General features: G+C 35.9%; 2 protein-coding genes and 1 long non-coding RNA gene across 6 annotated transcripts in view; all 3 read right to left on the bottom strand.

Moving 5' to 3' along the window:
• Positions 1 to 9,719, bottom strand: part of LOC5565439 (zinc finger protein 436) — a 48,320-nt gene extending 38,601 nt beyond the window's left edge. For 3 of the 4 annotated variants that reach the window (XM_021854846.1, XM_021854845.1, XM_021854839.1), the window contains exon 1: positions 9,609 to 9,719. The gene's annotated coding sequence lies outside the window, so the exon portion shown is untranslated. Of the gene's footprint in view, positions 1 to 9,557 lie in introns of all 4 variants that reach the window. The other variant, XM_021854840.1, reaches the window with a different exon arrangement.
• Positions 9,720 to 15,154: 5,435 nt separating this feature from the next.
• LOC110679607 lies at positions 15,155 to 16,151 on the bottom strand. Its single transcript, XR_002502635.1, has 3 exons — positions 15,867 to 16,151; positions 15,695 to 15,803; positions 15,155 to 15,636 (listed from the first exon to the last, which is right to left on the bottom strand). It is a non-coding gene; the product is annotated as an uncharacterized LOC110679607 (long non-coding RNA).
• Positions 16,152 to 17,984: 1,833 nt separating this feature from the next.
• LOC5565422 (beta-1,3-glucan-binding protein 2) overlaps positions 17,985 to 25,824 on the bottom strand; it is a 35,996-nt gene continuing 28,156 nt past the window's right edge. Inside the window, exon 2 of the mRNA XM_021854838.1 lies at positions 17,985 to 19,098. Within this exon, the coding sequence (XP_021710530.1) occupies positions 18,542 to 19,098 (557 nt within the window). The 3' untranslated portion in view covers positions 17,985 to 18,541. The remainder of the gene's footprint in view (positions 19,099 to 25,824) is intronic.

The raw sequence follows: 25,824 nt of genomic DNA on the forward strand, positions 1-25,824 counted from the left end.
ATCAATGGTTTTAGACCAAATAAATGAAAGAAATAATGCTATTTTACAACTCGAAGATATGCAGAAGAATCATTCAGGTAGCAAATAAACGTTTAAAAAATCCTATTTGATAATTTGTTTTTAAAACTAGTTAAGCTGAAGGGCTGGCTCTGTTCTAGTAGGGACGTAACGTGAGGAAAAAGAAGAACATGAAGAAGAATAAGTGTAACGGTAGCATTGAAATTCAAAATGTTGAGTGCTAACAAGGTGAAAACTCATTCTACTACTTAAAACCAAGATGGCGTCAAAATCCAAGATGGCCGCCAGATTTTTTCACTCAAATTAATACTCCTATTCTTCATCTGTCTCAAATGATACACCAATGATTGAAAACTTATTTTTTTGTTGTACAAAAAATTATGTTTGCATTGATTGCACTCGCCATATACGTCAAAATAGTAGAACATGATTTAGAAAATCGTTCATTTGATAGGGTAAATACCTTTGCTCACCTAGTTTTTGTAGCCTATCTTATGCAATTTTTCCTCAGCTTTCTGATGGTAATCCCAGAATTCAAAACTAGCGCTAATGGTGAAAAATCGATTTTTCTAACAAAATTCAAGATGGCGGCCAAATTCAAAATGGCCGCCAAAATTTTTTCAAGTTTGAATGAAAGCTATATTCTTTCTCTATACGATGCCACTAAGTTTGCTATGTGTTCCAAACGAAATATGAGACATATCCCGTGAAGAAATACCCAAGATTTATCAAAAAATGGGCTTTTTCGCAAACTGTTCAGCTAGCTGGCGTACGAGGGGTCCACCAATTTGAGAAAACAGAAAGGACCACCCTTAAGTTTTATCGAAAACTAGCGATCAGTGACATAAAATTGGAATTCTAACGATGGGTGCCGATGGCGGCCTGGTTTCAGCGAGAATTGCTCCTATAACAAGTTCTGTAATAATCTTTGGTGAAACATATATAGAAATTTAAGATAAGCATTTTCGATTTTTTTTTGAATTTGTAAGAAAATGGTTGAACAAATAGTCAATTAAATTCCTAGTTAAAATCCTGGAGTATTTACTGGAGGCATACCTGAAAAACATTGAACAGAATCTCTGAAGAATCTTATGTAAAAATGGTCGGGATAATTGTTGTAGTATTTGCTAGTGTGAAGCCTTGAATGAAATATTGAAGAATCCAGGGAGATTACAGAACTGAAGCAGTGATTCGTGCATAAAATGTTGGAGAAATAGATATGTTGGAGAAATAGATATGATGATTCATTAGTTGAATTTATTGAATTCTTCAATAAAGGAAAGATACTAACATATCTCCTTAAATTCTTTACATAAACTGCAAATGAATTCACTAAGGAATTTATATGAGAATGGATAGAGAAATAAATTAAACGACGTAGGAACTCCTTGAAAAATTCTTGTAGATGTTCCTGGAAAACCCTTAAACAAATTTCTTCAACCACTCTGTTACAAACCATTGGAGATTTAATTGAAAGAATTCCCATAGGAATATTTGAAAGATCTTCTAAAGTAACTACTAGAAAATCGGTGGAAATCTGGGCTTGGCGAGAAAAAAAAATCTCTAAAGGAATAGCACTTCGAAATTTGTTAAACGGTGAACTCGATATTGAAGCGACCATCGAGTTAGGGAGGTATCGAGTTATACAGTCGCCTCTCCACATCTCGATATCGAAGGCACCATCGAGATAGGGAGAGATCGAGACAAAGAACACTAATTTAATGAACACTAGATTGAAAATCACTCTGTCACTAGGAAAATAATAAACAAACAAACTTCATTTCGAGTTTCCCAATTTTTCGGAATCACTTAAATCTGGTCTAGTAACCTTTGATAGTGTTCATAAAATTGAGAACGAAAAATCAACAGGAACACATCGAGATATGCAGATATCGAGATAAGGAGGATATCGAGATGGGGAGAGGGACCTACTACCATCCTAGATAGTACGAAAAATGGAAACTCCAATAATTGCACACTGAGGGTGCAACTAATACCAAGTAGCTTCCGTTGGTTCCTTGTGCAAGTAGACTTGTTTTTTTTTTTTTTTTTTTTTTGTAAGAACGACTTAGCAACTGCGGGCGGTAAATTATACTCATGCTTATACTAAGCAAAAGCGCAGTTAACGGTTTGTTCAGGTACTTTTTTCAACACGAAATCGTTCCATTTAGGCAACACACATTTTGACGTCGTATCGAAAGCCATCAGTTTTCCAAAATTTGTAAGATTATCAACAATTTCTATCAAGTCGAGTGTAGTACGCGACACTGAATACAGCCTTACAGTGGAGGTCAAAACACGCGTATATGTCAAAGGATACAAACTCTAGTGGAATTAAATGGTATAGTACTAAATTCAGTATTTCATCTACTTAATTTCTATATACAAAGTTATATGACTACTTTGTAATTTAATCCACAAAAAAATGTGCTAGAAAAATGTACCTTTCGATTTTGGCACGGTTCGACTCTGGCAACTTCAATACTATACGGTAATTTTAGAAGAAACAGTTTCCGAATAGAATATAGCTTTTTCAATATTTAAAAGAATTTTTGAATATGTTTTCAAATTTTTTAATTCTCTTGCTGGTCATAATTAGAGTGTTCGATAGATTTCTTGTAGAGTTGAGATGAAACCCTTGGTAAAAGCAAGACTATTAGTTAAACTCCAAGAAATTGACCCTGACGCATTTTTTCATAAATATGCAAGCTAGTAAGATTATCTAAAAATTAAAAAATAAGAATCTTTGTAACAAACTAGTTTATTTTAAATTTATTTTCAGTCGTCTAGGCCCCTTCTGGCTACGATCATGCTACGCAATATTAAAAGAAAACTACCGATCGCACAAACAGCCTTCTTACCCCACAGCGAGCGGCTCAATTTCTTTCGAAAAGAGCTTCCCAAGCCAAAGCGAGCACATACTTTTTCTGTGGTTGCACAGATTAAAGACCTACCATGTGTATACAAAGTATACACATGTCTGTTACATCTCTCGCGACGCAAGGAAAAACAAACTATATTCTTGGAACGATGAGATGCTTTGCGGCAGCATAGGGTCCAAAAATAAATCCATTTGACTGTAAGAGCAGGCTTGTGCGCATAACTTTGAGAGAGGCGGTATAACTAGATGGATGCGAGATATTCAACGAGGAACGACAAAAGACTTCAATGTTGCGCGAGTTGTATATTTTTTTCCTTGTCTGCAGAGCCTTTTTGACCTCTGCTTCCAGTATTTAGGGTTGGGAAATATTCTGAAATTCATTCTACAGTAGCCAAGCAAAGCAAATCAGTCAGCGAAGCCAGTGAAACGCACGCCAATCGCTGCTGTAGACAAACAGCCTTGAAAATAGCAAAACACCCGTTGCTAAGGGAACCCAAAATTACTGTAGAAAAATGTTCTAATGGACCAATGCACGAGTTCACTGAATTGACGTATATTTCAGCTTGGAACACAGTGGGATTGCGCCCCATAGCGATTGCCTTGCTGATGCCAGGGCCGAAAACTCCCGCTCCGGTATTGTCCTCCATCTTTGACCCATCGGTAGAACCTGGATGTAAACTTGGCCCACCAGAATCCCTCCCAAGTATAGCGGCTTGGTTTAACCGAGGGAGGTAATCGCGGCTCTTTATTGCTACCCCAAAATGCCGCTGGTTCTAAAATGTAAACAACCATACAAAATAACGACCAAACAATGGTGAAGGCGTAATCAATTTTTTCGAACACATCCATTTCGGGAATTTAGCAGATTTTGCCAATCAAATGGCCAACAGCGCACTGCATTAGCACGTAGCAAAAAACTGCTTGCAAAAAATATATTTCAAGCTCATTGATTACCTGTAATTTTGCGAATCACAATTTTCACTTTTGCGCGTTAAGCCTTAAAACTGGTTCTGGACATAGGTTGACGGCTTTTCAATTTTACTCCCATTTGACAGCCGCCATCCACCATTGGGTTTAACCACTTTGAAGGGAACATCATAGTTGGTCTTCGTTGTCATCCAATCGTCTATAGTTGTTACATCTGAATTCAAATCAAATTCCAGGATGATCTTCATGTGCACGGGGCAGATCATCATTTAATATTTTATTATAACGAATAAACTGTAAGTTGCATAAAGTGCCTTGGGCTCGAAAATATAAATTTCTACGCTTGTTAAAATAAGGTTTGCGAGGCGAATGACTGCCAATTGTCCTAAATTGATTGAATCATCCTTTATTTATATTGTGTTAAAAAATACAATTGATTTGTTTTGCAACTTTAAAACATTTATGAAAATATCGCCTCCTGTTGGAGCAAAATAGACACCGGGTGACAGAGTAGAGCTGGCACTTTGAAATGAAACAAACATATATTGAAATACAAATGTAATGTGAAACATTCAATGTGCAATGCAATGATTATGATGCATAACCACAAATCGGTTGTAAATCGGCAATTGTGCAATCTTGAAGGCAACACTGAAAGCATCACAACGAAAAAAGGCTTCGAATGGATTTAATCGTCTTTGAGTAGCACGCTGACCTATCCTTAGTGATAGACTGTGTACTCCTTTTTTCGAGGTCCTGTAAATTTTTGTGGGACAAATTCCCCATAAAAGTTATGGTGTTCATACGACCCCATAGGAGAGTCCACTTTGCCCCGCTAGTTAAATGGTGACTACCTGATATAAGGTTTTTCTGAACCTTTTTCTGGAAACAAAATAAATTGTTTATAATTACGTAAGAACGTTTAACAAATGCTTAAAGGTTCTAAAAAGCATACTGCATATAAAATACGGGTGCAGGTCGTTAGGCCTAATGCCGTTAGGCCGAAAAGTTGGTTAGCCGAAAGGATTGTTAGGCTGAAATAACATTTGATCATTTACTAATTTTTCAAATGGCTGACACATTCATCAGTGTTTTTTTTTCCTTCTTCTAATCAAAAACTGTTCTTTCGGCCTAACGACCCTTTCGGCCTAACGGAATTCGGCCTAACGGCATTTCGCCTAACGGGATAGAACCATAAAAAAATAGAATTTTATGTCTTGCCAGTCAACATAGGCAAATTCCTTAGGGCGTCCATACTCCCTCGTATCCCATTGGTCCATATTTTCAAAACTGTCGCGGAGCACCTGACAAGGTTTCGCGGAGCACTAATTGCTCCGCGGAGCACGATATGAAAACTGCTGCTCTATGGGATAACCTATATAAATGGGACTGTTATGCGAGTATGGGCAGACTAGTATTTTATAAAATCTCTCAGCAATTCTTCGAAGCTTACTCGAAAAATTTCACGGCAAAAATCCCTATTTTCCCATCTTTATTAACGAGATTTTTAGCCCTGGGCTAGTTTACTTCGGGGATCAACGGCTTTACATCCCTTCCGAATGATGTTGTCGCTATGACCTTTTGCGTCATAAGTGACTAGCTCGGGGAAGGGAATCGATCTCAGGTCGTCGGCTTGAGAAGAGTGTATCCAGGTTTTTACGCTCGCCATAAAACAACTAGGGGTTATTCGATGTTGACATTTCTTGCCTGCAGATTTTGTAGTTAAATCTAAGTAGGCAGTAATTCTACTTTGTTGATTGAAAAGTCAAAAATTTTCACAACATTTGAAACGTAGTCAGGAGCTTTTATTGAAATCTTTTATTTATTTTGAATTCGTTTCGATAACTAATTTCTTTTACATATTTTTAGGTTTTCCAAGAGAATTTAAGAGAATGCATCGTTATTGGCAAAATGGTATGGAAGTGGCCTCCTTAGAAAATATCCTTTGTCGTCGTTGTCAGCAGAAAACACTGATGTGGCTTTAAGATATAGCATAAATTCATATTTTGTGGTGCACGTATGAAAGCTTCCATGCATCGCAAGTTCTATTATTCAATAGTCACTCATATTTGTTCATAATTGGTTCAAACAACAAAAGTTCCGTTGCGATTAACCCAGATCAAAATCTGTTCCTGGAATCTTGGAGAAACTATTTAGGTTTAAGGTGGCCAAAGGAAGCCAAATTTCGAATTTTCAAGTGCACAAGAGTGGAGAATCTGACAATAGTTCGCGTTGAAAATCAATCAAACTACTTGCTTGCCTGTGGTGACCAAAGGGATAAATTTTCTACGCGAGGCGCTGTTTGGTTCTCAAGTCTTGTGCTCTTGAAAATTTGAGGTGTGGCTTCGTTCTATAATCATCTTAAGAAATAAGTTCCTATCTTCATAAATATCCAATAAATGATTAAAAAGTTCAAATGATTTCTATTGAGAACATTTGGTTAACCTTCGTCACAAATGAGGGCTATTTGAATACTTTGTAGAAAACAGTCAGGGTTTTTTTTTCAATATCATGCCATGCTGCAACTTATGATATTGTTAAGGATGGTTAAGGGAGAGAGACCTTCTAAAATCGTACAAATGCAGTAAAAAATTGACGCAGTTTATCGAAGTAGAACAGATAAATATTAAAAAGAAATATTTGCACGTTACACATTGGATGTTGCCAAGTGTTGATGAGCTTCACTCCCCACAACGTTCCAAGTTAGAATGATAAAAGTGACTTGTCTTGCAGTGAAATCCGGTACGTATTTAAGGATGTTGCATCCTAGTAGAATTTAGTTTGGAGCTTCTCCAACACAAATTTGAACCAAAGCCAAAAAATCCTGCTGGCATAACTTTATCCATCAACCTGAAATAGTAAACCGATTAGAATTATAAATGCAATTTAAAAAAAAAATGATTTTCATTTCCAAAAACACAACATTGCCGGCTTGACTTTTCTATGACAACATAACTTTTTTTTCACTGCTTAGCTTGCTATGATCAAGCCATAAAAATTATAGTGTTTGCAAGATATGTCTAATGGGGGTGATTTGAACATTTATGGCATGCTAGCGTAAAAAGCTGGATTCTAACCACTACACCAGGTCTGTCCCAACAAATATTATACAGGGCAAAAACATCAAAAGATTGTTTCAGGTGGTTCTCTAAAAGTTCTTCCTAAGGGATGGTACACAAATTATGTCACGCTAAATTTCGAAATTTTCGACCCCCTCCCCCTCCCCTTTGTCACGTTTTTTCACTCGAAAATATTATTGAAAAATTTCTTCAAAAACGCCTACCTAAAACAAATTAAAAACATTCCTATAAAGTTTCCAGCGGAATACTTTCAACTGTTCATTCTTCACAAATTACTCAACGAATCACTCTATATCCTTCTCCAATTAATATTAGATTTCTAGAATAACATATACAAAAAATAAATTCCGATCGGAAAAATCAAGAATTCACCGTAGAATTTCAAAAACTTTTTGACAAAACTCCAGACTACACCAATTTTTAAGTGATTTTTGTATGATTTACTACAAAATTCTTGTTCCGTTTCCTTCGTTTTTTTTAAATTGTAATTATCATTTTTTTACAAGGCCGTCCCTTATTTTTCGAAAATGCGAAATGTTATAAGTTCGTCATTGTGAAGTGCTCGTTTTGGTAAGAAAAAAATCAGGTAAAAAATTGAAGTCCGTACGTGGACGCTAAGTGGTCCCCCGACGATCCTAAAGGTATTAGGTGTAAATGACTCCCGTGCGCCAAATCGAGCTCGCTGCTGCCGTTTCTAATATCTTAGACAATGTATAGCATGAGCATGAGCATGGTTGACCGCCCGCAGTTGCTACTCCGTTATTGCAAGGACAGCTGTACTTACTCAGGGAACCAACAGATGATAATCAGGATCAGTAGTATCTTCAATGTGTAAGTACTGGTACTCTCATTATTATAACGCACAATACCGGCGCCGGATGTGTCCGAATGCAGGTCAATTTGAGAATAGGTGGGAAATGTTGTCGTGTTACTAGCTTTCTGGAAGCCGAGGAGTCCTCTGCACTTCCTCAAGAAAACACTGGGAGTTTGCATATAGGAAAGGATTCGTTTTGGTAAACGATAAAGATATAATTTGAAATGAATACGTATAAATACGTATAAGCGTATACACGGATGATTGATACCGACAGCGCGTCTGCTACGCGAACCGAACACGATCCTAATTTCGTTGCTCGCTCAACAGGAGCATGCTACAGATTCAACGGATTCAACACTACTCTCTTAGAAAATGTTTTGCATGAACTCCAAAGTTTCATGATACCTGATGGCTAACAAATTAACTTTTTTTAATTGTTTTGATAGAACTGTAGAAATGAAACGCGAAAATATTGGTAGTATCTTTTAAAAACATTGCCAAAGATGTCTTATGGTAAAATTTGTAATCTAAAATTTTACTAAATTTAAATCTAGGAGGATTCTTTTGCATTACTATGCGAATTTATTGAGGAAATCCTTATGGACTTTTAGGAAAAACGTATAAAATTCTGCATTTTTCCAAAGTTTTTAGAATTTACCTTATTTTAAAGATTCCTTTTTAGAATATGTCCCATTTTTATACCTAAACTTATTTTTTGTTTCGTCAGTTTTCGGCATTTCTCCAAGCTGATTACCGACATTGGCATCATCAAGCGTGGTGTTTGTAGCAACTTGAGAAAACGATTTTGCGTCAGAAAGTTAGCAGTAGTGTTACAGAGATTCGGCAACAGATAAGATAAATGCCAAAATATCGTATCGGCTAACAGATTTACTGATTTCAGTATAAGTATTGTTTGCTGATACTTTTAGCAGAGATACCGATTGAAATCAGCATTGTAACCTGCCGTGCTCAAAAATCTGTTAAAAGTGTGTATGTCTATTCCAGGTATTGGCATTTGAAGCTCAAGCTATCGCACAATATCTAATTCAACAATTGCAGCAATTAAAACGCACCCCATTCGATAAAATAGGGAGTCGTGCATTGAAGTCTCTTGCATTATTAGTACTGATAAGAAAGTACTCCTACGAGACCGCACTCGAAGAGCACCACTGGGAAACATGCGCGATACAACAGAAACGATAGTATAAGGCAAACACATACAACAGGCACTGAGCCAAACGATGGAGACAGGAAAAAAGCAAAAACCTCTAGGTTCCCCACTTGTGTTGTGCGGGAGGTTTAACGAAAAAATCTCCCATGCCAAAAACTGATAAACGTACGGGGGTTTCGTCGACGAAGGGAGATTAGACAAACCGGGCCATTTTCGAAAGAAATTCACATTGGCGCGTGAAGCAAGTGCAAATTACGCAAGATCTATTTTTAAACTACAGCTAGCGCTCTTAATTAATCAATTGATTCCGGTGGTGAACCTATTGGGGAGCTATTGTGAGATATGTTACAGGGATAGGCCCTATTTGTTATGCCAATGGAGACTTGTCGAGTTAGTGGAAGAAACATTCTAAACGTATAATGTTGAGGTTCCTAGCCTGATATCTGTGCAGTCATCTAAAATTTTCGGTGGCATTCAGTCTCCTCACTAGCAAAGCAAGAGTATAAAACAAAAATATGGATCACAAAATCACACAAGCAAAATGGGTTTCTATCGCCATACAACAGACATGCAGGAATTTCTTTTCTTTGCGTAAATAACGAAAACACAAAACGGGTTCATGCAACGAAAACAAAAACGTACATTTAATCGCAGTGTACTTACAGCTAGAATACGAGCAATCGAATTCACTGAAATCGGATAAGAAAGACTCACAGAAAATAGGGCAGGAACTTCTCCACTAAAAGACAATCACCAGCAGCAGTTCGAAGATTTTCACTGTCGTTCTCTGCTTCACCCTCAACCAGACTGACAGTTCGGTTGTTTACAGCACTGCGCATGCGTTGAAGCGGTGTGGCCAGTAGATATGAAACAAGTAGGATGGTGATGAGCGTTGTCAATAAAAGAAAATATTTTAGGGAATTGTGTGAAATGTTGGTGACTTTTTTCATTGCATTTGATACAAAAAAATATACTTTACCAATTAGAACAACCATAGTCCAATGTTATGCTTTTACATACGTTACATACATTGTTACGACATTTCAAACTAAAATCAATGTTCAAAAGCAAAGCTCCAACAAATTTATTTTAGAAGGTTAATTTTACAAATATTTTTTCTGTATGTAACACTCAATAAGCAAAACCTTGAAACTTGTACTTTTTGATTCTTAAATAATAGATCAACAGAAGTTCAGTTTGGTTCATGGTCGATCTAGTTAACAATAGGTGTATGTATTGTATTTACACTGAACGAAAGCTCCAGCCTTACATTGAATTATTTGTAATACACAAGGCTGAAAATATTCATATTCCTTATTTTGAATGATTATTAAGGAATATGATGCATCCTCATGCATCTGAACAAAAATCATCCAATTCTGAAATGACTTTTATTATATTTCCGTATGACAATAAGTAGACATTTGAATTAAGACAACACAAATGAATACCATGCAATAACTGACGGATTTTATTTTCTACCATGCTCCTAATCAAAAATCATTCAACTATCGTGTGAAACATCATACGGAAAACTAACGATCCTAAACGTCAAATTGTTCTTGGAATGTTTACCTAAAAATGGTTGAAGCAGCGTGGTGTTCCTAGTTTTGCCTTTTGGATTTCACAGGTAATTTCATTTTATAAAGGATTTTTCCAGAATTATTTCTATACAAATTATGTTTATTACTTTCAAGCTCGCATTCAAGTGTATAAAAACCACAAATCGAGCATGCCAAGGACTTGAGTTAGAATTCTGGAGTCACATCAGCAGCCGCTTCATGCAGGTGTCGTACGGCCATGAGATCAATAATTCCTGGATTAATGTGAATTTGTGATATCGTTAATTTTTCAATAAAATATAATGTGTATAAAACTATAACCGTTTGGTTATTGTTTGAAGACGATTTGTATAATTTTTATTATTACCAAGTATGTAATGACGGTTGTTTACATTGACGTATGAAAATCATTCAAACTCGAGCATCTTTTGAAAGGATGAAAATACTTTCAAGATAGGATGATTTCCATACAGTGCGATTTGTAAACAGATGATTTCACCGGAGATGAAAATCATCTTGAATGTGTCTGAAAATAGGTATGGGGCTCGGATGATGCAAAAATCATTCAATCTATGGCGGGTGATTTCGTTCAGTGTAGATAGTTTCGGCCAAAATCAAACATGATGCATTAGACTTAAGACAGAAGATAATAAATGCAAATTAAGAAATTTATAATAAGTATAATTAGGGATGCGGATCACACAGATCGTTTCAACCAAACAAAACTGGCAACACTTTTCAATGTCGTTTTGCAAGCTCACTGGGTGTTATCGGTAACACTGGTAAACAAAAAAAAAATTATTTTATTTATATAATTTAAATAGACAATTAGTTAGCTTTAAAGGCAAAACTGTCACGTACATATTTTTTATTATGCATCTTAATATCTGAAAACTGTTTAATGTGGCAATAGAAGATTGATGGGGCAAATTTAAAAATGGCGGAGAAATAAAGTGTTGAAAATAAAGAAGTGAACAAATATCGATTTTCATACAAAATGTTCATGTTTCAAGGTCTGTAGTTCTGCTTGTCATCCGAATGGCAAAGAACTAAACCAGGTCCGTCCCACTCGGGCTCAGATTAGGTACCACTTCTAGTACTGCATTTGGTCCCTCGGTAATGCAAAAGGTATCCAAGTTTGACAGATCGCCTTACACTTTTCACGGCATTCTAGATTACCTCATGAGCCATAAAATGTTAGGCAATTGCAAGGGACATGGAGGTCTCTATTTGTCTCTGACTAAACTGCCCATAAAACATAACTGTCCCATATGGAATTAGTAGGTATTGAAAAAATAAATAGCGCTCAATGTTTAAAGTTCGTCTTTTCATACAAAATTTCATAATTTTCTAGTACATTTCTGAATGTCATACTCATTTGGTATCATCGCACAGATAATTTTGCTTCTATTAATTAACAAAAAATATAAGCTTAAACACAATTCACGCTTTGCAGTTGCTATTTGGGTTGAAAGTTCATATAGAGACTGTTATGCCTTTATTTTTCAATATAGGACTGCACCAAGCTCATATTTTTCCGCAACATTTTTAAACAAAATATGTAAATTTTGATATGTATAGTAAAGTTTAGGGGCCCAGATAGCCGTAGCGGAAAACGTGCAGCTATTAAAGCAAGACCAAGCTGAGGGTCGTGGGTTCGAATCCCACCGGTCGAGGATCTTTTCGGATAGGAAATTTTCTCGATTTCCCAAGGCATAGAGTATCTTCGTACTTGCCAAACGGAATACAAATGCAAAAATGGTCATTGGCACAGTAAGCTCTCAGTTAATAACTGTGGAAGTGCTCATAAGAACACTAAGCTGAGAAGCAGGCTCTGTCCCAGTGGGAACGTAATGCCAGAAAGAAGAAGAAGTAAAGTTTATATTAAACCATACATATTGCGATGGAAAAAGGTGTTGGTTCGAAAATCCATATGGGACAGTTATGCTTTTATTGGCAGTAAAAATAACGTGAATTTCCCATTTTTGTTTTTTTTTACATTTTATACACTTCTTCTTCTTCTTTCTGGCATCACGTCCCCACTGGGACAGAGCCTGCTTCTCAGCTATAAAAATGCTTGCCTTGAAAATTTAGACCAAAGACGAAAAAAAGACCTCCATGTCCCTTGCAGTTGTCCAAAATTTCATGGCACATAAAGTAATAGTGGTTATCACGCCCAATGGTATGGGTGCCATAGTGTAGATGTAGTTGTGAACCTTAGAGGAAAACAATTTGCACTCAGTCTCGAAAAACACCCAGAAACCGGTTGTAAATCTTTCAAATTGGTTAATATTTCCATATGCATTTTGATGAGTCTGGAAAGCGCGTGCAAGTTTCTTTGAGGAAAACAAAAACAAACTGTGTATGACGAGCGTATGCTAGTCTACGTGTGTTCAAATGTCACTAAGTTCTATAGAGCAAAATCTAGAATGACGTGAAAAGTGTACTGCGATCTGTCAAACTTGGGTACCTTTCGCAGTACCAAGGGACCAAATGCAGTACTAGAAGTAGTACCCAATCTGAACCCGAGTTGGACGCACCTGTTTAGACGGTGTCAAATTGAAAATAAAAAATTAAACACCAATGAGAAATAACTAAAAACTGGACGGGATAAACGTTAAGACGATTATTGTGCGGCTTTGACTTAGGCAACGATTTCAAGTTAATCATTTTGAATATAAATGACAAATTGACAAATGACTCGTATTTGCGTATTTATGCCAGTTTTTTAGATAACGTTAGAAAAAAATATTTTTGAAATTCATTTTAATTTGAAATAGTGAAATAACATTGTAAACCTACGTTTGTGAATTCAAAAGCCACCAAATAATTACTTAGTCAGGATGCGTCGGGACGCGTCTATCGTGTGTGCACAATCATCGCGATCGTTGAGCGCAGTGATGTCGAAGTTGCTATCTGTAAAATCAAAGCATTTAATGTGAATTGATCACAAAAACCATTAAAATTTTATTAAATCAGTGATCTTGTAATGGAAAACTATTTGCAAAATGATAAGTTTTTATAATGTGCAGCAAATGTTCCGAAAACAAGCATACAACAATTGCTAGAAAAATCTGTCACTAATCACCTGGCAACACCGTCATCCCTTGCAATCATAAACCTTACCGATGCATAACAAAAATATGCGATAAATCCAATTAAAAAAGGAGAAATTCCGTTGCCCTTTATTAAATAGTAATGTTTTCTTTTGATATGTACGATTGAAGAGTTTATTTTGATTTCCAATACTCGTCGATCTACTAAATTTCCCATGTGTTTACATAAAAATATGCTTAACACAAATGTTATATTTTTTGTTTGTTTGTTTTGAAAATATACATGGAAAGGCGACACTACTACTATTACATCAATGATGATTCTGATGATTCTTTGAGTTACACGCCGCTTCACCTTAAAACAGTCATTTTAGGTTCTTTTTGGCCTTACTAGAAATATCGATTGGGCAAACATGCATCAGCTGTAACTTTCGGTATCAAATTATTAAATTTTTACTCACTTTTGGATAAGCATCGATGCCTGGCAAAATTGATTTATAAAAGTGCATCCTTCAAAAGTTAGGATGACGAATGCATCGAATTATACCGTAGAAAATCTCAGACCTGTATCTAGAGTATTCGAAACTCGAAAATAAATTGAAGTAACTACTCACAGAAAAAGCGTAGTTACTGGTAGCGTTTTGTTTTAGTCCTACATTCTCCTAACCGAATTTCTTCTAAAAATATATTACTCATCACGAATTTATGAGCTCCTGATCGACTATCGTTGAATCTTTGAATGATTGGTGGACATCCCAAGCAACCAATAGTTCGGATTGTACTTAAGCAGTGAACTCCAGAGTTCACTTTTGGTACAAATCTAGTTTCAGTGAAACTTTTTCGCTGATTAAGAGAACACCATGGATATTTAATGAACTTCATTCTCAGAGAAGTAACTTATGAACTCGTCAACAACTTGAAAGTTCAGAACAAGTTCGAACTGAACTTCTTTTGTACTTGAAGGTAACAATCAAACTTAAACGAACTTTATGTAAACTGTAAAGTTCGGTTAACTACTTAAAAAGGGAGCTGATTAAGCCAAAACATGCCCTTTTATCCGAACTATTGGTTGCTTGGGATGTCATAACAATGTAATTGTTCTCCCACGACTTTCGATAAATATTTTGATAGAAGTCATCGCTGTTTTAGAATTTATCTAGAATTCTAGTAAATTTCATTTCTACATTAACTTTAAGGACATATCCCCATGGGTACCAAAATGGCACCTTACTTCCCCCTTCACTTCCCGCACCCTCCTCCCACGTTTCTCACAGTGTTTTGGAGAGCGATCACAAAAATTGACTATTTGAAGTTACTAACCTTATTGTAGAGGGGTGGTTTCTTAACTGAAAGCATTCCATAATGTGTTTGTCACAAATTACCAGTTTTTGAATGCAAACACGTAGTTATTGCCGTGATTTGTGTTGTAAACTATCGATTCACTTCTTCTTCGCACACCGTGTTGTTGTCTGTTGGCTTTTCGGTGCCCGTTCTAAAACTCACTTTTAATAGTTTTTCTACTCACCGTAGCTATTTAAAAATCTGATGCGATAGTTGAAACACTTAAACTTTCCTCGCGCCGTGCTCCTCTCGGAGAAATCTATCACTTAAATTTATCGATTTGTGCTCGAAAAACAAAACCGGAACGTGAATTCACTGAGCCAACATTGTTTATGAATGCACGGAGAACCGAAACAACTCAAAATTAGGTCTTTTTCACTCATCTTGACAGCTAAGTAGAACGAGTCAAAATTGAGTTTTTTGCAAAGTATTCAAAATTGAGTCATTCCAGAAAGACTTCGCTTTGAGTGATTTTAACTAATTCGCTATCAGTAGCTTTTGGATTGAAACTACTCAAAATTTAGTCTTACCATGGATCCGATTTCGGTAAAAATTGAAAGTTTTCTTTTATTTACCACACTATGGCATTTATTACAAAAATTCTCACAAACAAAGCATGTAAAACATAGCAAATTGTAGCATTATTAAGAAAATCACAACACATATTAATGTTTGTTTGCTTGAAGGTTCCTCCATACACCGTTAAACATCCGAATTCCCGTCGGTACTCCGCTGACTGCCAGAAGTTTTCATTTACACTAACATGCCGGTGGAGATGCGAAGCTGTAAAATACACCACTTAAATAACTTATTACTTAATAAATCAATGTTAAAAACTTACCTTTTTGGATGAAATTTAGGTTTCCGGAAAAGTGGTGATTTCAATGTTTCCCAGGATGTTTGACAGGAGATTTTGGTCCCTCGGCAAATCGTCGAATGTTCAGTATTTTCTGGAATATAATCGACATGAATAGTGCGCGATTTAATAAAAAATAATGTGAGATTCAACTTACCCATAAAACAGTTTCACTCAATCAGTAAATGTCGTTCAATTAAAATTTTCATCCAAAACCGAGTACTGGATCAACACTTGATTTTGGATACTTTTGTGAATGGGGAGCAAAACAAAATCAAAACAGAACGCCAACAATCAATTAACTTAAAAGTAAGTAGTTTTGGATTAACCTCAATATTGAGTTAAAAGTATTTAAAAGTTAGAATAGAATATTATGCAAAACAGTAGTGCTGGAGAAGTACTTCATTTTGCGTACTTTTTATCTTTAATTTGAGTTGTTTCGGTTCTCCGTGTGGGATGCGCAGCTCTCGTTGATTGGAAGTGATGTCAGTTTTTATGTTTGGAATTAAAATTGTTTGGATATTCATACCAGGGTGGGTGTACGGCTGTCAACTACAAACAAAGCTCGCCTAACAATCATCTGTCGGGTGGGCCGTCCCAAACAGCATCATCTCTCACGCGGGCCGACCCAAACAGCACAGGTCGAAACGCGGGCCATGCCAGACAGCAAATGTTGATGCAATTCAACACGCAAACAGCGGGATGCCTAGCAGCGTTGTGAGCCAAACGAATACACCCATAAAACATGAACGGTTGGCGAACCTCGTTGCGTATACCCCCCCTGGTTCATACGTTTGATTCAACCTCGTAATCTACAATTTCAAAACACTCAAAAGGAGCACACAATGTTACAAGTGTTGCAAAACATTTTTATGCGTGAGAAAAACAATGTACGACGCAATTAAACAGCGAAAATGAATATTCGATATTATACAGTACAATTGGCTTGTTTAGGGGTATCCTGTTTTTTACATAGTCTGATTCTACGTTAAAAACTGAGCCAGAATCCAAAGTTTCATAATTTCCGTGCCCTGGAACTATTTTTAAAACATATTTGAACTTAGTATGGAAATCGCGTATGAATCACCCCTCAGCAAATTTTACTACGGGACGAGCTGTCATTATGTAAAATTATCATTCAGTCGACGGAATGAAATCGTTTTAAATCATTTACTATATCAAAATTAGGATATTAAAGCGCAATAAAATCGTGTTACACTTAGAAAAATGCGCTCTTTCGATACGGCTACAAAAAACCGTGAATTTTTCATCACTAAACAACCCAATTGACTGTAGAATTTAATTGCATACTGATGGCAACTTTCTCCGTCCGTGAGAAGCGAGAGAAGAGAGGAGAAAACTGCCAATAAACAACACACGCTTGTTGTGAAAAATGCTTATAATTTTGGTCAAAAAACATGTTTTCACTACCAAATTAAATAAATTGTGATTTTGAGCTTTTATGAAGCTGTTGATGAATTCATATCGACAATAATACCTTTGTATGAAACGTTTGCAAGTAATACTGCCTACATAATTCTGTGGGTTGAGGTATACATGGAACATGATGATTTATTTTTGGCCGACTCACATAACATTGTGCTCCGCCTTGTTGGGTGGCTCGAGTGGGTGGCAACATTATGTTTACGTGCTCAATGAACTTTCACCTTAAGTCGATACAACCATTTCTTCAGATTAGTGAATTCACTGAGATTTTACAAGAAATCCGCTGAGTTTGTCGGGAAGAAGTCCATCGATGATTATGCAGGGTATTTGTAGGGTATTTTTAAGTATCAAGGCTCATATTTGGAACCATTTCTAAAATTAAAGGTAAATATTTTATAGTTGTTATTTGAGCTGAAAAAATGCTAAAGTAGTTGCAAGAAAATGCTTTTTCGTTTTATTGAATAAAAACAAGAATTCATTAAACATTTCAGTACCCAATTTTTAGTCACATTGAGGAAAAGCGTTCTCGAAGCCTTAAAAATGATGTGAATTAAGAAAAAAAAAATTATCAAAAACATTTTGAGTAAATCATGTAAGAAGTTTTTTTCTCTGCAAACCTAAACTTTGAAGAACATCTGAAATTTAGCAGAGATATGAGCATAAAAAAACCTATCAAGCAAGTGTTAACTTCTGTTTTGGATTTTTTTTCTTATCCATTGTGTTCTATGAACTAGTATAATGATATAAACACGTTAACAGAAAATAAAAAAAAAGAAAATATATATATTATTAATGTGATATTGTCACCTACCAAAAGAAAAAAAATATATATGTGATCTGAAACTAGTCATGTGTTTTAATGGAACCGTATAATGAGTAATTGACAAAAATTGAATTTTATGAAATATGATGTAGAAGATTAACACAGGTTGTTATGAAGGAACATTCGTTGTAAATTAATAATTTGCCGTAAAAAGTAAAAACACAGTTTGAAACAACAAATATGCATGGTTAATGTCTAACATTGAAATTGATGGGAACCAAAAAGTGATTTTGCTGTTTCTATCTGTATTTTCTTATTGCTCTTCCTTCTATTTTTTACATTGTTTGTTGAGGTACTTCGATCCGGGGGTCCTCAATGAACTTATAACGTTTGGACCAAAAACTATGACATGTAAATAATTATATCTAAATTTTGATGGCTTTGTACAAAAACATATTTTACTTTTGATACAAGTTGTAATAAATTTGCTAATGCAAATATATAATATAGTTAAAGCTCATTTTTTATTGAATTTTAATATAGTAGAATACACCGATTCACAAATTAATTGTCGGCCGATTAGAGTATCCCACATACAGACATGGAAATGATAATTTAAATTATTATATCGCAAACACTTTAACGTAATCAACTTGCAAAGTACTATTACTGTTCCACGTAGAATACCAATTCCCCCGCGCGCTCCAGAACGTGTGCATCGCCTTGACGGACAAATCCTTCCACGGTTTGTCCTGAAATAGGTGGAAGTCGTAGTGACCACCCACACCGACGCCCAAACTAATGAAGAACTCCTTATCGAACGGAGCCATTCGATTACCGCTCAATCTCCAAAGGTTTGCAAATTGCGGTTTCGTCGCTTTCACCTCGTTGTAGAAGCCTTCTTCCGGGTCAATATGACAGTACACTTCATCGTCCACTTCCATGTACACTCCTTCCGGGCTCCACGTGAGCCCGAACACGTGGAAGTCATCGTTCCAGTTTCTGGGTCTGGTTAGAGTGCACATCTTGGAGCATCGGAGGGGTTCGGCATGGTTCAGTATCAATCCTCCGGATAACTGGTTTCGCAATTTTGGACCTCCAGGAGCGTAGGCTACGCGCATTAGACCCGAAGCATATTCGTCACGACCATAAAATTCATTGCTAGGTTTGAGATACAGTTCTACAAGAAATAAAATAATTATACAAATCTGACGAACAATTTACTGATGCTGTACCAAAAACACCTTGTCCCTCCAGACCGTTATTGTAAAAAAATGTTTTTCAAAACTAAGATTAGTGCTCAATTCCTAAAGTAAGTCAAAAAATCTTGTTTTGAGACTGTTAACTCTTTTTTTATTACAGTCAACTCTCCATAACTTGATATTGAAGGGACCATCGAGTTAGGGAGGCATTGAGTTACAGAACACAAAACCTATGCAACTGCAATCCAAGGGACCATCGAGTTAGCCATGAGAACCAACTTTTACTATGGTTCGTAACTCGATATCGAGTTACGGAATATCGAGTTAGGGATATTAGTTCATATTAATTCATATTAGAATTACTTAAAAGCATCAGAAAACCTACAAAAATGCCTTTAGCTACCCAAAAAACATTTTTGCTGAATAAGAGTTGAACAAATCACTCTTAAGATAATTTCAGTTTAATAAACTACTGTTCAGCTATTAATGTTACTTGGATATAGCTGTGTTCAACTAATATATATTTGTTACCGTTGATATAATTAAAAACATTTACAGCCGACTTAACTTACCAAACTGGCTTGTTTTAATTATATGAGAGTTAATGTAGTACTTGAATACTTAGAAGATAAAGCATGTTATTACTGTAGTTGATTACAGCACTTATCAACCGTTTGTTGTAAATCTGGGATAATTTGGTTGCTCCGGTACGCGCACGTCAATAGGTCAGTGCACAAAAAACTTTCTCTCTCTTTCACTCTTACATAAAATTCGTAAACAGCAAGGCCAGTAAACGTCAAAATTTCATACCAAATCAAAACAGTGCAGAGCCCTATAGCACAGACGTTGAAGTTCGATTGTAAAACTGTGTAAACCAATTAATGGTCATTTTGAATGGCAACACAAGTAGCCACATCGTGGTGGCGCTATCATCGCTAAGTTCCCATGACGATGTCAGTGGTGAATATGAAATATTTCAAGATACTTTTATTCACCACTGATTGACGCAAATCGCTGTGTGACGGCGCTAGTGATTGCAATCAGTTCAATTTGAATATTTACACAGATTCAATTTTTTTGTTCTAGCATAAACTTCTGTTATCTGCGTCTATAGTTCAACTGATTGGATACGAGTAACAGACACTGAAGAAGACTGCAAGTGGTAGTCGAAAAACGCATATATCTATCAAAGATAACCATTTAGGGCGGAATTAAAAGGTACAAGGTACTCCAATCCTCCAGTCTATTTAAGTTTCTCTATTGAGATTCTGCTCAGAGGATTCTAATACATAAAAAAGAGATAATTAAACAAATTTTTTGAGTCTAGTCTGTCTGAACACAGACCATATGATGTCTCGAAAAGAAGGCCACAGAAACATTTAGATTAACAAGACAGATGACTAACCCATGATCCATTTTATTCGTTATACGTTCCGTGGTCCCGAACGATAATTTAGTTATATGAAATTGAGTACCGTTCTGATCCAAATTCCGGACGGTTTTTAATTACTGACACTCTACTTTGTATTCACACGAAATGTTTCAATATTTGCCGGTCAAAAGTGGAGGATCATTTCAAACGGCATTTTCCATGAATATTAATGAAAATTGAGAATACCAAACCACTTTAGATATCTCAATTCAGGTCAAAGTATCCGTAATGTGAGGCAAAGGTGAGGAAGTGACCGAAATAATAATCATGGACAGGCTGCACATTTAGATTCATTTCAAATTATTAAAGTTGCGAAAGCGAAATCTTTATCCACCATTCGAATTCTTTTTATTCAAATATTTAAAGTTGAATGGATTTTAGCATTTTTCAAATGTTTTCAAACAATCTGTTCTACGATCACAATTTGATGAAGTTTTAAAGAGTTTTTCACTTATCCTTGAAAGTCTATTTATGGTGGAACTTAAATTTGGTTTCAAAATTCAATGAAAGACATTTTTACAAATTGAGGTCATTTTTTAAATCAATGTCATATATTTCTATATAACGTAAAACGATCTAAATACTTTACGTAGTTCATGTTGAGTTCAATTTCGAAACACGAGAAACTAAATTTTATGCTGAAATATACTTATTTTTATACAAATTGTTATAGATGCATGATGTAGGCCGGTTCACAATTTTAAAAAGTTTGAAATTCCAATCTCCCATATCCTTCTTACCATCTTTACTATAAAAATAGTGTTCTGCGCAATATTTCAGCTTTCTAGGTGGTGATTTAGAGGTGGCCCAAAGACGATGTAGGTTTATCTGGAAATTACATTGGAGAAATTTTAAAAATTGTAACAAGCACATTTGTACTGGTATGTAAGTACAAATTTATCATCCCATAGTGAAAACCCATTCTACAAATCAAAATAAATAAATTTTCTGAAGAGAATAATGCAATCCGATGGATAGGAGGAAAGATATTCATGAGTTTGTTTGCTATTATTTTGCTTAATATTCTCTTAAAATTCTCATACAAAATTAGCTAAAAAGAGATTTGCTTCTTAAGCAACATGCTTCATTAAGGTTTGAAGAATGAGTTATCACTATGGGATGATAAGTTTGTACGTATATTACAGTTCTAACGTGTTTGGAACATTTTTTAAAAATCTCCATAGTAATTTAAAACCTACATCGTCTTTGGGCCACCTTTAAATAACCACCTAGAAATTTCACAGAACACTATTTTCATGGTAAGGATTAAGGATGGAAAAAAATCGTCTCTAGTGACTAACAACACAGTATTTGAACGGTCTAAGAGGGCCGTTGTTCATGCAAAAGCATGATTGCAATACCTCATTACGCGCGCTTTGTTCAGATATGAGCCTATGCATGCTATAAAACGTTTGACTTTTACTGTGCGCCCTGTTTTCAAATTGCCCGCGAGAGAGAGCGAGACAGCACCAACTCACGGCGCACAATAAAAGTCATGAGAACAAAAGAATTTATGGCACGTACAGAGGCTCATACGGAACATCTGATGCACTGTTTGTCGCGGAACAAACCGTTTGTCGGATAATGTAACATGTTGCGATTAAGGCGAAACTGGATTGGATTTCCATGTTCAGCTTTCACGATTTTTCATATTTTTTTGGTTCATTATTTTCAAAATCGGTTTTCGTCGAAAGATAGAGGAAGGTTCAAGGTATCTTCTGAATTTTTTTCCTAGTGGAAAATGTTTTCCATTTTCGAGATTACCATTTTCCTGTGAAATTTTTTTGATTTCCCCTGAGCCAACTTTTGGCTTTGCACGTCGATATCTCGCAAAGTTGATATGGAAACGCAACATTTGGAGCTCGTCGAAAGATGGGGAATTTTTCAAGGAAAATAATCGCCGAAGACACTATATGTGAAAAATGCGTTTTTCGCGAGATTACCATTTTTCTAGGGAGCGTTCCACGGAAATTTTCATCACCCAGTAGTATCATACGCATGCGTGTATGTGTAAAACAAGAAACCAGCAGCAGATGACCGGTTTGCTCGGTCGATTACGGACGGCACAAAACGGAGAACGAAAATCATCAAGGACGGGTGGGATATTTGAACAGATTTCTGCGGCAGCAAACACATTTTAGCCATAGACTGGCGGATTGATGCAATGAGAGAGTTGGCATCATTCCTTCTGTCCTCGTTTGCCTGTTGCAACCGTACAACCGTTGTCAATTTGTTTGGCTCTATAAAATCATCATTCGCAAGTCTATAGAAATAGTGGCTATACTCGCTATTTGCATTGCGTTGAAGCGTGAGCGTAACTTCTATTTTGAGCAAATCGATTTACTCTGTAAAGGATTTATTAACGTGAATATCAATAATTTGCAACAAGATTGTTCATGGTGGATCAGATTAGATTATATTCTTAGGTATTCAATTGCTATAAATTCAAAACTGCTAGTTTTGAGTACAACCAAGAAACACATACGAGAAGCAAATTGTTTCTAAAAATGGAGGAACTGTTGAGGACAACGAAAAATACTGAGATTTCCTTTCCACTTTTGGTCGATTTACAAATAATGGGGATAATTTAAGTAACATAAGACAGTCTGAGAATTAGCGGATTTTCTATGTTGTTTTCTGGATTAGTAATGAATGCTCAGGAATACTGAACGAATGATTCTGGCAGTGACATATATGATTTTTGCAAATATAAAAAATACTGGAATAGTTTATTGATGAATTTTTATCACATAATGTTTAGTATGTGCAACATGGGAATACTTCAGATTCACTGTGAGTTTCTTCAATAATTTTCAAACTATTCGTTATTGTTTCGAGCTGCTGGAATAATATTTAAGTAAATCGGTAGTTCCCAAACTTTTCGCGGACCTCTAAAAGTGATTGAGAGATCATCAGCACCGAAAGCTTTAGAAAACTTTTGGAATATTCATTATGAATCAACATAAACCTTTCAAAGACTCACCCAAATGTTTTGTCTGTAACTCACCACAGGCGATGCAAGAATTCTTCCAACACCATTCGAAGTTCACTAAAAATCTTACCAAGAGTCATTCAAAATTCTTAGTAACGTTTGATAAGAAATTTCTAAATGATCATACCACAATCCAACAAAAATCAGTTGGTTGAGAAGATTTCAACAAAAACTACCGACTGAAATTTTTCAAAAGTTTCTACAAGAGTATCCACAATCAAGATAATCCCGAGAAACGTTGTAAATTTGTTTTACAAGATGTGAAATATTTTTTCGGGTATACCCAAGGCTTCTACAAAAATCCGCGAAATCAAAATATCTAATGATTCCATCTCTGCAAGCTGCTTCGATTATACTAAAATACTTTTCTAATGAGCTTTTAAGGAACCAGATAACAGCCATTGGAAAAATTCGTAAAACTTTTCATCATTAACTCTACAAAAATCTTGTCCGATATCCGTCAAGAATTATCCTGATGTAAATAGTGAAGAATCTCATTTTGTTCTTTTAAATCCCGTCAAAATTTCGCTGAGGAACTGCTCAGAAGCTTTTCGAGGATCTCATCAAGAAGCTGGTGAAATCTAATAAAGATAAGGCCAAGAAAAATATGCCAGGAATTTTCCAATAACAATGCTATAGAAATGATGTTCATTCTGTTTTCTAGTTTGCTCTAAAAAACATGCAAATTTTTAGCATGAGCATGAGCGTAGTTGCTACTCCATGATTGACCAGAGCAATCGAATTTGCACAGGGATTTAGTGAATGAGGCTTGGGATTAGCTAACCATTCTTCAATGTGACTAAAAAACATGCAAATTTTGTGAGGTAACGTTATACTGCACATCCCGCTAATTTGAACGATACTCCATGCAAACCATCGAGGCTTATTTTTAATTTGAACTTGTAGTTACCCTAAGCACAACGAAAAAACGTGTTTGTTTTGGATTCTGTGTCCTGTTTCACAACGTTCCATTTCTCTTCAACCATTTTTAAATTGAACGATTGATGGGGTCTTCCTTAGCAAGGAGGTTAGAGTGCACGACTACAAAGCAAAGCCATGCTGAAGGTGTCTGAGTTCGATTCCCGGTCGGTCCAGGTTCTTTTCGTAAAGGAAATTTCCTTGACATCTCTGGGCATATTCTTCTTTCTGGCATTACGTCCCCACTGGGACAGAGCCTGCTTCTCAACTTAGAGTTCTTATGAGCACTTCCACAGTTATTAACTGAGAGCTTACTGTGCCAATGACCATTTTTGCATGCGTATATAGTGTGGCAGGTACGAAGATACTCTATGCCCTGGGAAGTCGAGAAAATTTCCAACCCGAAAAGATCCACGACCGGTGGGATTCGAACCCACGACCCTCAGCTTGGTCTTGCTGAATAGCTGCGCGTTTACCGCTACGGCTATCTGGGCCCCGCCACACGATATACAAATGCGAAAATGACAACTTTGACAAAGAAAGCCCTCAGTAAATAACTGTGAAAGTGCTCATAAAAACACTAAGCTGAGCAGCAGGCTCTGTCCCAGTGAGGACGTAATGCCAAGTAGAAAAATGTGATCGAGTCCTTTTAAATAACGATCACTTGCAAAACAAGCGATGTTAAAAATTCCTCTCATTTACTTATCAATTAAAAACTGACACTTATTTAAAACAGCTTCGCGGACCCCCTGAGAAATCTGCACGGCCCCCTAGGGGTCCACGGACCACCGGTTGGGAAACTCTGAAGTTAATAGGAAGGATAATTTTGACATTATTTATAAATGTTACAATAAATTACAAAATTTTCAAATTATTGGTACCTAAAAAAATCTTCTCAGAGTAATATTGAAAAATATTATAATAATACGAGATTATCTTTATTTTTTGATGTATGATCAAAACTATAGATTTGGGGGATATAAGAATGTTTAAGGCTTATGACAATTTTTTTGATAATTTTTAAGTTGTTTGTGAATAACGTTGTATTTTTGGAATATTTTCGGATGATTTATGAATGATAACAACTCTTACAATAATATTTACAAGATATGGGAACGCTTGAGAATTACATGGGACTCTCCGATTCTTGATTTTTTTGAGGAATACAGGTATTTAGATTTTTTTTTTAATAGGTGAGAAGACGAAAAATCTAGGAGAATATTTGAAAGGAATGAGAACATTTGAAAATATTTTTCAAGTTATTTAAAGAAAGCGGTGTATTCTGACAATATATTTAAAGACTTGGTGAGTGATCAATACTTCTGAAAAAAATATTTTATCGTATTAGAAAGATATTTCTGA

Source organism: Aedes aegypti, chromosome 3 (assembly GCF_002204515.2).
Source record: "Aedes aegypti strain LVP_AGWG chromosome 3, AaegL5.0 Primary Assembly, whole genome shotgun sequence".
Classification (NCBI taxonomy): Eukaryota; Metazoa; Arthropoda; class Insecta; order Diptera; family Culicidae; genus Aedes; species Aedes aegypti.